The 13,586-nt window shown below is 54.9% G+C and overlaps 1 protein-coding gene and 1 pseudogene across 9 annotated transcripts in view; both read right to left on the reverse strand.

Moving 5' to 3' along the window:
- Window positions 1-1,701: 1,701 nt before the first annotated feature.
- Window positions 1,702-13,586, reverse strand: part of RAPGEF1 (Rap guanine nucleotide exchange factor 1) — a 137,743-nt gene continuing 125,858 nt past the window's right edge. For all 9 annotated transcript variants that reach the window (XM_041726358.1, XM_041726360.1, XM_041726361.1 and 6 more), the window contains 10 exons: window positions 12,538-12,622; window positions 10,645-10,737; window positions 9,588-9,773; window positions 8,595-8,679; window positions 8,360-8,454; window positions 6,954-7,032; window positions 6,509-6,610; window positions 5,237-5,334; window positions 4,239-4,367; window positions 1,702-3,872 (listed from right to left, as the gene is read on the reverse strand). In XM_041726358.1, the coding sequence (XP_041582292.1) occupies window positions 3,722-3,872; window positions 4,239-4,367; window positions 5,237-5,334; window positions 6,509-6,610; window positions 6,954-7,032; window positions 8,360-8,454; window positions 8,595-8,679; window positions 9,588-9,773; window positions 10,645-10,737; window positions 12,538-12,622 (1,103 nt within the window). In that variant the 3' untranslated portion in view covers window positions 1,702-3,721. The remainder of the gene's footprint in view (window positions 3,873-4,238; window positions 4,368-5,236; window positions 5,335-6,508; window positions 6,611-6,953; window positions 7,033-8,359; window positions 8,455-8,594; window positions 8,680-9,587; window positions 9,774-10,644; window positions 10,738-12,537; window positions 12,623-13,586) is intronic.
- LOC121474397 lies at window positions 9,244-9,328 on the reverse strand (annotated as a pseudogene).

Here is a 13,586-nt window from a genome sequence, read left to right on the forward strand (position 1 = left end):
TGGGGGTACCCGAATAAGGTGTCTAGTACATTCACCAGCTTACTGATAGTCCATCTTTGCATTTGAGGGTAAACCCAGCTTGTTTAGGGAGTACTGATTTTTATACACTGCTGGTTTGAGGTTGCTAAGATTATTTCAGAAGTTTTACACAAATATTTGCCTACAATTTTCCTTACTCTTATCTGGGTTTGATGTCAAGACTGTATTTCACTCCAGATGAGTCAAGAGGTGTTTCCTCTTCTGTTCTCAGGGGCAAGCATGTAAGACTAAAGCTACTTGTTTGGCATGAATTGCTGGTAAGCCTGTCTGGACTTGAAATGTCTATGAGTGGATTTCAAATCAGACTTAATTTCTTTAATGTCAAGTACCTCCTCTCGGTAGCATTTAGCATGGCTGGAATAGTTCACTGGTGGGGATTTTCAGTTAAAAGGGCTGAATGATGTAAACTGGCCTACAGAATGCTAAGGACCCAGGATCTCTGTGTGTGTGGCGTGCGTGTAAATGATGACACTGGCAGAAGCCTGCCTGACCCTGTACTAGGGATTAACTCACTGAGCCGCCTCAGACCTATGAGGTAGAAGCTGTTGTTATCTCTCCTAGCCCCTGGAACACCAGGACGCAGAGAGGGGGCCACTTACCTAAGGTCACTTCGCATATCAGCTGCAGAACCAGGACCAGAGCCCTTAGTAGCCTAGGGTGAAGGCCCTCCAGTATGTCCTGGCAAATGCAGGACCAGAATGACCCAAACCCTCCCCGACCAGGTTCCTAAATCATGTACCCCTAGTGAACAAAACAAATTGATGAATGAGTGATGGTTTAAATGAATGTGTAGGGTTTGCCTCTCACTCTGCTGGAAGGAATGGGGTGGGGATCATCATACCCCAAGAAGACTGGCCCTGTACCACCCAATGGCTGAGATCTGAATGGGGTGGGGGGTGGGGGCGAGAGAAGAGTCATTCACAGGTCACCTGAGCATCCTGAGTTTTGGTGGGTTAAGTATGCAGATTCCTAGTCCCCTCTGAAGGTGGCAGTGGAACCCAGGCATTTAGCCAGGGTGGGTGGTAGCAGCCATGCCCTGTGGTTCTGGTTGGCAAGCTCAGTTCAGATGTCTGTACCTGGCCTGTGACCTTCCAGTCACCTGCAGGGAGCTGAGGGCCACACCAGGCTGGTTCTTGGTATAGGCAGCTAGTAGAGGACTCAGCAGCTGATGGCCCTACCTCTCAGACACTGGGCAACGGGCAGGATGGCAAAAGGAGATGACACACAGGCTGGGATTAAGTCCAACGGCTCATCATGAGTGGAGGAGCCATAGCCCGTATCAGACAGAGAAAAGATTGGAACCCATTGGGCTGTTTCCAAGCCTGTGCATGCTGCCTTGGGATGGTATGGGGATGGAATCTTAGAGGTGTATCTTCAGACATGCTTTAGGGGCTTTGAAAAGTAGCTCTAGGTACCTCTGTGACCCCAAATGCCACCCTAGAAATGGATGCTACGGGGCAGTAGAGGATTAGCGCAGTAATCGACTTACGGAGCACAAGACTGAGGAGGGAAAATTCTAGACAGGCTGGTGGCCTCTGTCCACCCTTCCCAAACTCCCCCAACAGTAGCACTCGGGTGTGGGAACTGGGATACACGACCTGCACCCTAAGTGTGCCAGAGCCCCGCCTGTGAGGGGGGGCAGTTCCGATTGTCACTTGGACGCAGCTTTCATTGGTGTTTATTTTCCTTTCATATAAAAGTTACAGGTTTGAAATGTCTGCGGGAAGATGCCACTATCAGCCAGGTTAGTGGGAATATATATATATTACAATGTAACACGGGGGAGGTGTGGGGGAAAGGGAGGTGCTTCTGAAAAGTTGGGTTCGTTCTGACCTGGCATGTGCCTGCCCTTTCCCTGGCTCCAGCCCCATCTGCAGGGAATACCCTGTCCTGATCCCCAAGACAGATGGATCACAGCCACACTGCAGTGCTGGCACAGGGTTGGGCAATCCCAGAACCTGGACGGTGTCCTAAGGAGGCGGAGGATGGGAAGCCTGTCAGCTAATAAGTTAAACACATACGGCCCCTGTGGTTCTCACCCAGAGGCCACCCTGACACACCAGCCCCTTGTTCCCTTACCCCACCCCCCTCCCCGGCACTGCCTCCTTCCACCTGGCAGGGCTCCCAGAGGAGAGGGGAGGGCAAGTAAAGGCCCCTCTACTCCTACATCCACCTGCTTACAGGTGTGTGAGGCAGAAACTCCACTTTAGTATTGGCGCCCCAGCAGCCCCCACACACAAAGCAGCATCCAGCAGAACTGGGTCAGGTGCGAGGCAAGACAGGACAAGACGGCAGTGAGGGGACTCAAAGTGGGCACCAAGCCCACCCCAGCACTGCTGAAGAACCTCGACCACACACTTTAAATAAGAAAGTGACACATTCGGCCTGCTGCAGCCAGATTGCTGCCGGAGGGGGCATCGCTGGCCCTTCACCGATCTTCTCCCCTCTATGTACAAGACCCCAAAATAAGAGTGAAGAAAGCCGCTCAAAACCTATGAAGGTCTCAGAGTGACATGGTTAAGAAGCTGGATCCTGGCATTTGTCCAGAAGTGAGCACTCAGTCACACAAACCAGGACCCATGGGACAGGGGGTGGGCAGCAGCCTGGAGGGGACTTCCAGGCAAACCTGCCTCTGACTGTCCACTTAACAGCGAGCATGGTTTCCAGTGAAGAGGATGGAGAGAGCAAGCCTGCCCTGGGGTAGGAGCTGTGGCCCCCTCCATAGCCACGTCGACCCCAGCCCCCTTGGGGACATCCCATCCTCCCCTGGGCAGAGCCCACAGCACTGGTGGAGAGGTCTGAGGAGCAGTTCCTGGCTCCAGCGGGATGGAGCAAGGTAGGAGGGGAGCCCATGGGGCAGGGGGACAGAAGCTGGAGTTTAAGGCACACAGGAAGTGATGGAGGAGGGGCCGCTGGCCTTCCCCAGGACAGAAGTGCCCCCCCACTCTCCAACATAACTCACCCAGGAGCTCTTGGCCCCAGCTCATAAACCGAAGTCCTCCCTTGCTCCATCTTCTTCCCAGCTCCCCAGAGCGACAGGTGGTCAGGGAGACGAAGGGACAGGGAGAGGGCAGTTTGGAGCGCCAGCTCCAGGGCTACTGAAAGGCTACCGGCTGAACCTTTCTGGCCCCAACCAAAGCTCACACCATCTTGCATTTTAAAAAGCAGGGCAGGGCAGGGAAAGCTAAAGGAGCCTCCCTGGGTCTTCTCTGGTTTCTGCCCACTCCACTGAAAGTCCCTTTCGTTCGAAGTCACCAGGAGTACAGCCCCCGCTGACCTTTTGAGGGTCTCCCACTCACTTGTCATTTCAACAGACCCAGGACCCTGGAACTTAAGAAGGGGTGAAGAGTCCCACCGTTCCATGGTCTGCTGACTGCCCTGTGCTGCTCCCAGGCAGAAGGTGGGAGAGGGGAATACAGAAGTGAAAGCAGAAACCAAAACCAAAACCAAACCACGGGTTCACAAATCAGGAACAAGACCTGCCTGCTGGCTCCGCTGCGGGCCTGGCGTCCGCTCCCACGCAGGAGGGAAGCAGGAAGCTGCTGGGGCTCCTGCCCAGCACAGTGGAGGGTGGGCTGGGCCCTGGGGCCGGCACCCGTGCAGCCCACCCGGGGACAGGTCCAAAGTCCCTCCCGGTCTCAGAGCCTCTCTTGAGCGTTCTCCTTGCTCGCGGCACCTGCTTCTAGGTCTTCTCTTCTCGGTCTGTTTTTCTCCTTGTTATGTTCCTAGGTTTGATTTTCAGAGAGAGTTCCCACAGAGCCTCCTCCGCCAGGTGGTCACTGAAGTCATTGAAGAAGTTTATGATGTCATCGTTTCTTCGGATATCATAGTGCCTGTGGGGGGGCCTCCAGTCAGGGCCAGCAGGGGCCAGAAGCCTCCCCGAGGGGCCACGTGCATCATCCCAGCTACCGGAGCAGGCCCTGGACAGTGGGGCTCCTCATAGGTGGAGGGCTTGCTGCAGCATTCTGGGCGCCCTTCTACATGCTGCCCCAGGAAGACCCCATCTCACAGGCCCATGTCCTGCAGGCTCCCAGTACATAGTGTGCAGAGAACAGGCTGGCCACCATCTCGGGGTGCATACCTCATTCCTCTGTCACGCCCCCCTCACTCCTTCATCACCTCCCCTCTCTCTGCTTGGGGGCCAGGTGCTGAGGGCTCCGGTGTGGCCCCAGCCCTGCCCCACAGGTGGCAATACTCACGCTTGTTGGAAGCACCGCATGCTGTCCAGAATGTTGAACTGCTGCCACCGTTTGGAAAAATTCACCTTCCCGTCAATATAGTCTGGGTTTCCCAGGTGAACAAAGGTGAGGTCCTGCAGGATAAGCCCCCTGGGAGGATGGAGAAGTCCAGTTACTGCTCCAGAAAGCACATCTGGCATCTGTTGGTCTCTTCCAGTGTGAACTCCTGACCTAGAAACTGTGGGTCCCTGGGAAAGCCAGCTCTGCTATGAGAGCCTTGTAAAATTAATAAATGAACAACAAAAAACCCCCAAAACTTGGGAGGGAGGCATGGGGGGATCTTCTCTTTGTTACAGGTACTTCTCACTAAAGAGGATGTGAAGCCATAGAGTGAGCGACGGGGCACGGATGACACACTCAGGAGCCCAGCTGTCTACCCTTGAGGGGGAAGCAGTGAGGGCAGAAAGGCAGGGGACTTAAAGGCAGCCCCCACCGGGCCACTGCAGAGTCTTCTACCCCTTTATGGAGATTCTCAATTATCTGCCAGCTTATTAAGGGCTCTGGTAACAGACCTGTGTAGTTTTGACCCTGTCCACTATTTCCTTGCTATGTGACTAAGGTTGTTTTCCCCAAACCCATTTCCTCCATTCCATGGCTCACACGTGGGGAAACACTCTCAGGGCTCCTGGGTGACTGGTGGTAGGGCCCTCAGCTCACTGTAAGGTGCAGCCAAGCTAAGGACTCCTAGGGTTCGGGGCCAGGGAGTGGGGAGAGAAATCGCCTTCCTGGCGGAGGAGGGAAGGAAACAGATGTGGGACTGGGAGATGGGAGAGTAGGACCATTTTCACCAGACCCTTCCTTTCTGTTTAGAAATAAAACACACTCCTCATTACACAGTTTAAAAATATAACTGTCTAAGCTGGAAATCTACAAGGGAGGGTTTTTCTATCCACACACACATCTCGCCCAGAGTCCCCGGGGGGCTGGTCTATGTGGGCTGGAGTGGGGTCTCTACTTACAGGTATGGGATGCAGGGCGGCTCCACCTCGGACAGGGCGGCCCGGTAGGCGCGGAAGGAGGACGAGCTGTCGATCAGTGTACAGTACTCGGCCAGGCCCTGGGCAGCAGGGACAGTGTGTGAGGGCTGGGATGGTGCTCGGGCACCAGTTCCAACCTCCTCACTGACCAAGCCCTCACCCAGCACCCCAGAGATAGCCCTGGGCCCTGCCTGAGAGACCAGGCCTTCTATGGAGAAACGGCCCCCAGGACTGCTTGTGCGTGCTGCAGAACCACAGCTCTGAGCACCTCATGCCCACCGTGGGTACCGGGGCTGGAGCTTGGCCTCCTGCAGGGTGCCAGCCCTGGCTCCAAGTCTGCCTTGGCTCCCCATCACACTCAAGACATAGCTATCTAGGCATGGTAGGGGATCTCAGCGAGGTGCCACTGCTCCCTTCTGCATGCGATGTGGGGTTCTGGCCTGTCCCATTCTCTGTTTGCCCATCCCCGTTAGCTGCCTCTCACCCTGGTGTGTCATCTCCTCAGGACCTCCCCGGTGCTTCTGCGGCAGCCACGGTGAATACCCCACCCTTCTCCATACAACAGTCTTACAACTGTCCCTTCATGTCAGCCCTTGAGATAACACCTGGGTGGCCCAGCGGACACCCAACCCCCATAAGAGCTTTGCCTCTCTTCTCAAGGTACTTCTCCAGGCCACCCCAAGGCCCTCATGGTCCAGAGCGGGTCGCCTCCCCAGTGACATGGCCATGCCGACATCTGTCCTGCTGCTTGAGGGAGCCAGTCTATATATTCTTCTGTTGCCTGTGACAGGAATTCCCTTCCTTCCCAGGAAATACTTCCTGTGTGGGTCTTGGTGGATTGATGCTTCCTCAGGGGATCTCCCTGACCCTAGAATGGGCAGACCACCCCATCCTTTCCCCTTTGGAAGTTAGCCTAAAGAAATCATCTAACAGGTCTGGCCTGTTCAAAGCATGTCCCCAAGGACTAATGCAGCCCTTAGCCCAGAGCAGCCCCTGCAGAAGCATGGGTACAAGGAAGGAAGGCACCAGTGAGCAGGGACCCAGGTACAGGCCTGAAGCCCAGGTGGGAGGACCCTATGAGTGGACGACCCCAGCACCAACCATGAAGTCCCTCCAGGCCCAGAGATGGGAGATGAGCTACAGCAACCAATGTGGGGGTGGCTGGCCATAGAGCAGAAGTCTGAGTACCTTCCCCAACAGCTGGCTTGCCAGGGGCCAGGTGGGCCTCCCGCCTCCTCCCTCCCAGCCACTCACCTCTGAGGTCTGCTTCTGCCACTCTAGCCTGCGGATGGGAGCTGAGTCCAGTGCCGAGAGGATGGCCAGGTAGGAGTTAAAGTTGTTCAGCTTCCGTAAGTGCTACGGAGAGAGGTGGGGAGGCCGTGAGGTAGGCCTGGGGTCTCTGAGCAGGGCCTGAAGGAGCAGACTCTGGGGAGGGCATCCATGGTTTACCTTCATGATCTTTTTTTTTTTTTAATATTTATTTATTCATGAGAAACCCAGAGAGAGAGAGAGAGAGAGAGGCAGAGACACAGGCAGAAGGAGAAGCAGACTCCATGCAGGGAGCCCGAGGTGGGACTTGATCCCAGGACTCCAAGATCAGGGTCTGGGCTGAAAACCCAGACAAGCTCACGTTCTGAGCACTATGGTCAAGCTCACGTTCTGAGCACTAAACTGCTGAGCCACCCAGGGATCCCCCTACCTTCATGATCTTGATGAACTTCAGTAGCAGCCGCTCCCTGTCCTGGGCTTTTTCTTGTAACATGATTATTGACCGGACCCTGCATGAATCAAAGGGGAAAAGACTGCTGAGTTGACCTAAGGGGTCCTGGTGGAGAGGGATGTGGACACCTGCATCGCATGCCCACGGCTTCCGAGGTGCCAAGTACAGCCCTTGCCTCTGCTCTTGGGGAGCTCAAAGCAATCCCAGGGACAGGCCAAGAGGTTACATGGCATGAAGGGGATGCCTGGCTGTGTGTGTAGATGGAGGCTTTTGGAGTACCAAAGCAGAGATTTCCTGACAAGTGCTGACCAAGCATCATAGGAGCTCTTCCCATGGCCTCAGGACTAGCTCAGGAGGCGAGTGAGCCTGTGGGTTAGGAAGCCATCTTGAGAACCAGAGCAGCAACTAAGAAGCCAGCATTGCACGAGGACCTCACTGTGGGCTGGAGCCATTGCCAGTCCACTCAGAGGGAGTGCTGCTTCTGCTTTGTCTTTGGCTCCACTGAGGGGCACCTGCCCTTAGCACACCCCGAGGACCATGGCTCTGAGGGGGGGGGGGGGTGTGTGCCCAGCAGGGGGCTGGGTTGGAGGCTGGGCTCAGGGCTATGTGCAGTTTCTGTCTGCCCTACATGCCATTGTGTCCTATGGTAGCTTGCTATGGTCAAGCTCACGTTTCTGAGGAGCAGAGCACTTCATGCAGTGGGGAGAAAAACCAGCAAAGAGGGAGATGACCCGAGTTTCTTTCGACAAACAGTCCCTGAAGCATTTAAAAAAATGTTAGACGTTAGTGGCAGTAGTGAACTGGGTGTAGGGTGGGGTTGGGCACAGTGTGGGGCTGTGTGGCTGCTATGCTCTGACTATCCTTGGTTCATGCTGAGAGACTGTGGGCACCTTTAAGTCCCATCTTGAAAAGCTAACTATTCTGTTTCATATTATAGTATAAACATACCTTTAGGCTTCATTTTTCTTTAAGGATTCAGGCCTAATTAAAGTATTAACAGAATGTACTCTTTCAGGCAGAGAGCAGGTGATGTTCAGCCCTGAGGCTGCCTGGTGTGTGTGGGGGAGCTGTGATCAGTGCAGGATGGCACAGTCAACACCCCTGCCTCTGCTGCCATCTATGGCAGACACTACTAATCGATCCTGGCACTCCTCCTGGTCTCCCTAGTTGAGACTCCTCAACTAGCCCTCTAGGCGGCAGCCCATCCAGCGTGCTCTCTGCGGCCTGCAGTTCCCAAGTAATGCCCAGGGCCTTGGAAGGAGCTGGGAGGAATGAAAATGGCATCTCCCCTTTGTCACTGGAGTGCTCTGTGAAGGAGAACATGGGAACCCAGCCAGATGTGCTACGATAGAGAACTGGGGCTTTGCACAGCCACTCCTTCTTACCAGTACGACATGTTGTTGAAGTGCTCCGTGAACTGGGTCAAGTTGGGGCTTTTCTCCTCATTCTGTTCTTTTGCCCAAAGCAAAACCTCAGGAATCTGAAAAAGGAAATAGATTGGCTGGAGCTGGGGCCCTCTGGCTGCCCTGCGATGGGCAGTTTCTCCTCTTTAGGGAAAAGAAGCAGCTGTTCACCAGGGGCAAAGGGCAGCCTTCTCCCGAGCCCCACTTAATGCCATACCTCTATTTTATAAAAGAGCTCAGCATCCAGCAGTGTCAGCTGCTCAGCTATTTCATGGCTGTGAAAGTCATGCAAAGTCCCTGGCCTGGAAGACAGAGGAATGAGGTGAGCAGTTGGGACAGGGACGGCAGGAGCTGGCTGACTGCCTTTCTGCAGCCTCAGAAGCTGGCGCCAGAGGGAGCAGCTGCCCCAAGCCTTGCTTCACAGCAGGATGGCAGCTTCAGAGCTGATCAATGGCAGGGCAGGACGAGACCGCACTCCTGCTGGTGACCATGGTGCCTCTGCTGGGTGGGTCCCGTGGCTCCCATGGACAACTGTGCTGCCAGAGAATGCAGCCTCACCCCACTGCCGGGGCCCAGTGGCAGTAGAGATGGTACCACAGAGATGAAGGCTATAACACTCGATGACAAACAAGTGATGTGTCAGCATGTGTGGCTAGAGGACTAGCAACAGACTAGAGCCCATATACAGGTTCTTAGTAATGCTCAGGATGGCATGGGGGGCTGGTCAAGAATTCACAGCTGCCACGTTAGTGCTGGGAAAACAAGAGCTGACCACAGCCCAGAATGTATTTGCCTGTCTCAGTAAGTGACCCCCTCCACCAACCCCTGGCCTTGCCTCCTCACTTCCTGGTAAAAAGTGTTTTTTTGTTTTTTGTTTTTTTTAAATTCAATTAGCAATAATTGAGCCTCAGATAAACCTCATTGGCTTCAATACTGCCACTGTGCAAAGCTTGCTTGCTTGCTTATTTATTTATTTATTTATTTATTTATTTTCACACATCATGACCCTGGAGAAGAGGCCCAGCCCCTGGGGAACTCATTGGGCTGTCCATAAGACACCTCATCGTAGAGCCTGGCGGGACCAGCACTGGGGAGGGACACTAGGGGAAACGGAGTGGAGAGGTAGCGACCAGGCACAACTCCTGCCAGGGGTGGGCTGGAGAAGCCACGGGGTGGGGTGGGGGGGCAGGGGGGGCAGCTGGTGGCTCACCTGGCAGCTACCCCCCTGGCTGCCAGGGGCTGGTCGGAGTTGGCACACCTGAGCAGCTTCTTCTGGTCCACCTTGTCCAGGATGTTCTTCCGGAGCACGCGGGCCAGGCTGAGCTCCCCGTTGCACACCAAGCGAAAGACCAGTTCCATGAGCAGCTTCAAGATCTCTTCTGTCAACTCCACTAGGCTAGAGGAGCAAGGGCCACACAGTGAGGGCACAGGGACACAGCACAGGAAGAGGACTGCCGCCACTGGGCCCAGAATCCACCTTAGAATACCCGAGGGTCACTGACAGGGACCAGCAGGGTTAGGAGACCTCTCAAAGGAAAAGAGCAAGAAAAGGTGTCTGGACGGCTGCCTGTATCCTTGGAAGCCACGGGAGTAGTCCCACTAGTGACACGTAACTGCCGTGCTCTCAGCAAGTGCTCACTGGCACTGGACAAGCACCAGGGCATACCTTAGGGCCTGGGCTACCAAGACAACCCCATTCAAATCCTGCCCCAGGGGAAGCCCCTGGCCCCTCTGACCAGCTGCCTGCAGGACCCTCCTGACTTCCCTCCGCACAAGGCTTTCGGTAAATGCCGGTCTCACAGCTGTGCCTTCTGGGGCTGAGGCCGGCCTCCCCTCAGAAGGGAAATGCCTTGAAGGAGAGGGCCTGTGGTTTCCTTCATCCTGGCTCTCCAGACCTAGGAGAGGGATTGGCTGGATGCGCACTTGTTAAGTGAATGGTAATAGTGGGTGCTGAGTCAGGGCCGGGGGCTGGGTGCACGGAGCTGAGGAGAGCAGGAGGGGGCTGCCATGGCTACTGGTGTGTGAGGGATGGCCTCCACGAGGAGACCGGCATGGCTCGTGGCTGGATCATTCTCTCCAATGGTCTTGTTCAGGTGGGCAGGAGCAAGCTGGATCCAGAGCTGCAGGGGTCTCTGTGGATACCCGGCCCAGGAGAAGCAGATGGAATGAGCCAGGATGCCCCAATCTCAGCAGGGAAGCCTGCAGCCCCAGTGGGGAGTCCTGGGGTGCCTGAGGCCCCCTGCCACCTCGTGGGCAGAAGCACTCACCAGAGCTCATCCACCACTCGCACCAGCACGAAGAACGTGTTCTTGCTGACGCGCTTCTTGAAGGTGTCAGCGAAGGGAGAGAACTTCTCGTACGTGAAGTGTAGGTTAGGGAAAGCTATTCTCATGTGGGCAGGGATGGGGATGGGAGGGGAGGGCGAACTTCTCCCCACTGCCAGTTACCAGGTGGTCGTGATGTGCAGAAGCCCTGGGAGTGAGACACTCTCCCCCCCAGCCATGCCTGTAGGACCACTTCCCCTATGCCCCGAGGCCCTGCCTTTCTGTCAGTTCCCACCAAAGCTTCCTGTGGGACTTACTGAAATGTCACAGGCTGCCTGGCTGAGGCTCAGGTGGAAAAAGGTGGTTAAAAACCACATGCCCTAAAGCCCCTGGTCTCTGGGGGAGGTGCTTCCAGCACTCTTGCCTTAAGTTCCCTCCCAGAGTCTCTGGGTGGCTTCAGATGCCCCCACCCCTCAGCAGCCACACACCTGGCCACCTCCAGCTCTTCCCCAAGGTCATGGTCTCTGCCCAGAGGGCACAGATTCTTGCCATCCTCTTGTGGTCACCATCGACTCTCCAGACCCTGCTCTGGCTTGTCCTTCCTGCTCTCCAGGGATCTCTGGGTGCTCATGAAGGACCCTCACACCAAGGACTGTCCCCAGAGCCTGCTGCAGAAAGTGGGTGCTGGGAACTTGAGCTCAGGAGTGTGTGCTGTGCGCACAGGGTGGCCACTCTCCCACCAAACTGCCGGTCACTTACTCTCTCTGAGCCTGTTTCCTGGATCATGAAATAGGCAGTAATAGAAAGGCATATATAACATGGTAATGATATATCAAGTGGTTTTATAGCTGAGTGAGCCTTCATGTGCACGGGCTTTGCATCATGCGTGTGAGAGTTACTATCACCTGCAGAGCCAGGCCTGTGAGCAACTGAACATGTGATGTGAGGCTGTAGGGAATGTGTCTCTGCAGTGGGGACTGTCCACTTCAATTCTGAGGGACGAGGTCCTCTAGGGCTGGGGCACGGGGACAGTGAAAGGAGCGACAGAGGGTCAGAGGATGCAAGAGGCCGAGCCTCAGGGCACACAGAAAAGGGAGAGAGCCTGGAGGACTCAGACTTCCTGCCCCAGGCACAACAGCTGTCCAGCAGATGGCAGTTACGGGCTGTAATGGGGGAGGTGGCCTGGAACAGGGGGCCAGGGGCTGGCCCACTGTTTAGAGCAGTTGCTCAGGTTAGCCTCCACAGGAGGGGCAAGTTTGAGAGGAAGTCCATGACAGTGGGTCCTAGGGCTTGGGGTCTTCCTTAACTGCTACTGCACAGAGTCATCCTTGAAAGGGTGAGCCCGTGGGGCTGTACAGTTGAAGGGTAGGAGCAAATTGGGTCTGGACGTGGTCTTTTTGTCCACTGCTGCATCTGCCACCAGGCGGAGTGGCTGTGGCCTTCCCTGAGGCTATTGAGTCTTGACTCTCTTAAGCCCCACACACTTGGGACTCATCACCTCAATGGCCTGGGGCTCAGCTAGCAAGCTACAGATGCCGGTGACCTGGGTCTCTGCCGGGGTCTTTGTGTTCCCTCCGTCTTGGGGTGTGTCGATTCTTTCTACCTCCTTCTCAGGACTCCTAAGTGACCACAACTGCTGTCAGGCAGCACACCCATGATCCAGCACTTCATGTCATCTCACTCAGCCCTTAGACAAGGAATGAGGCTCGAAGATAAAGCCTGGCCTGAGGTAACAAAGCTGGGGCACAATGGAGCAGGGCTAAGCACCAACCATAGCCACCTAGTTCCCTGTGTGAGCGTGCACAAAAGGCCCTCTCTCCTGGCTGGCTCCCAAGGCTCTGTGCCGTGAGAGGTGTGAGGTGTGGGGCCAGGGTTGGGGGCCACAGGAAAGGATATCTGTACTGCAGCTTCTTGATGAGCTCCTCTGGGGTGATGAAGGTCCTGTAGGTGGTCAAGAAGGCCTCACAGTACAACACCAAATCTGGAGTCAAGAACAACTGATTAGTGATGCCTGCCTCACACATTTGCCATCCTTGACCACATGTCAAGAGCTGCTTGTCTGTCCTAAGACTCTGATGATTCAGAATCTTAATCATGGGCACAGAGAAAAAATTCAAACTCCTCAGAATTTTGAAGCTAAATTATAGGTAATACTTTAGATGGCAGGGCCCAGGAACAAAAACCCTGGGAACTTCCACATATTAAGAGATCTAGGCTAAGGCTAGAGGGGCAGAGCTTGGCATGGTGCTGGCACACACAAGTGGGCACTCAGGTGCCATGGAAGGGTGGGGCCAGCTGGGAGTCTTCAGCTAGTGGCAGTGCCTCCTTTCCCGGGCACTGCTGGCCAATGAGAAGGCTCTTGACTGCCCTGCCCACGGGGCTCCTTCTGGCCCAGTGGGAGCAGCAGAGCTTGCTGCTCAAAGCTGAGGACAGGAGCCAGCTCCCACTTCAGCCCTTTGGATAAAATTGAAACTGTTCCTCTTACCCAGCTGAGGCTAGTGCCTAGGCAGGTGTGGAGGATGGTCTGCTGCAGAAAAGCACAATGACTGTTTCCTGACTAGGCCCGTGTGGCACACTGCCTCACGTCAGCTTTGTGCACCTCCCTGACCACTGAGGACCTCTTCAAACAGCTGGTCTATTTTTCAAATTCTCTGCAACGTGACCATTTCTGTACTATTTTCATAATTTAACATATTTTGGGAAATCTGCTGTAAAAAGAGGGAAATGGTCACATATAAAAATAAAATTGGTGGGTTAGGGTTTCAGGATTGGGATGTTTTAATTCTTTACATAACTGGCTTTAATACTGTTGTCACATCGCCTTTCAGTAACTTTCAAAGATATAGAAAGAAAAGGAGTGAAGGGGGGGCCAAGTGTGGGCCCTGCAGCGCCCTTTCCCCTTCCTGACAGAGGTCAAAGTCACGGCATCTTCTTTCCCTCTCCCT

The sequence above is a fragment of the Vulpes lagopus genome, chromosome 12, assembly GCF_018345385.1.
Source record: "Vulpes lagopus strain Blue_001 chromosome 12, ASM1834538v1, whole genome shotgun sequence".
In the NCBI taxonomy this organism is placed as follows: domain Eukaryota; kingdom Metazoa; phylum Chordata; class Mammalia; order Carnivora; family Canidae; genus Vulpes; species Vulpes lagopus.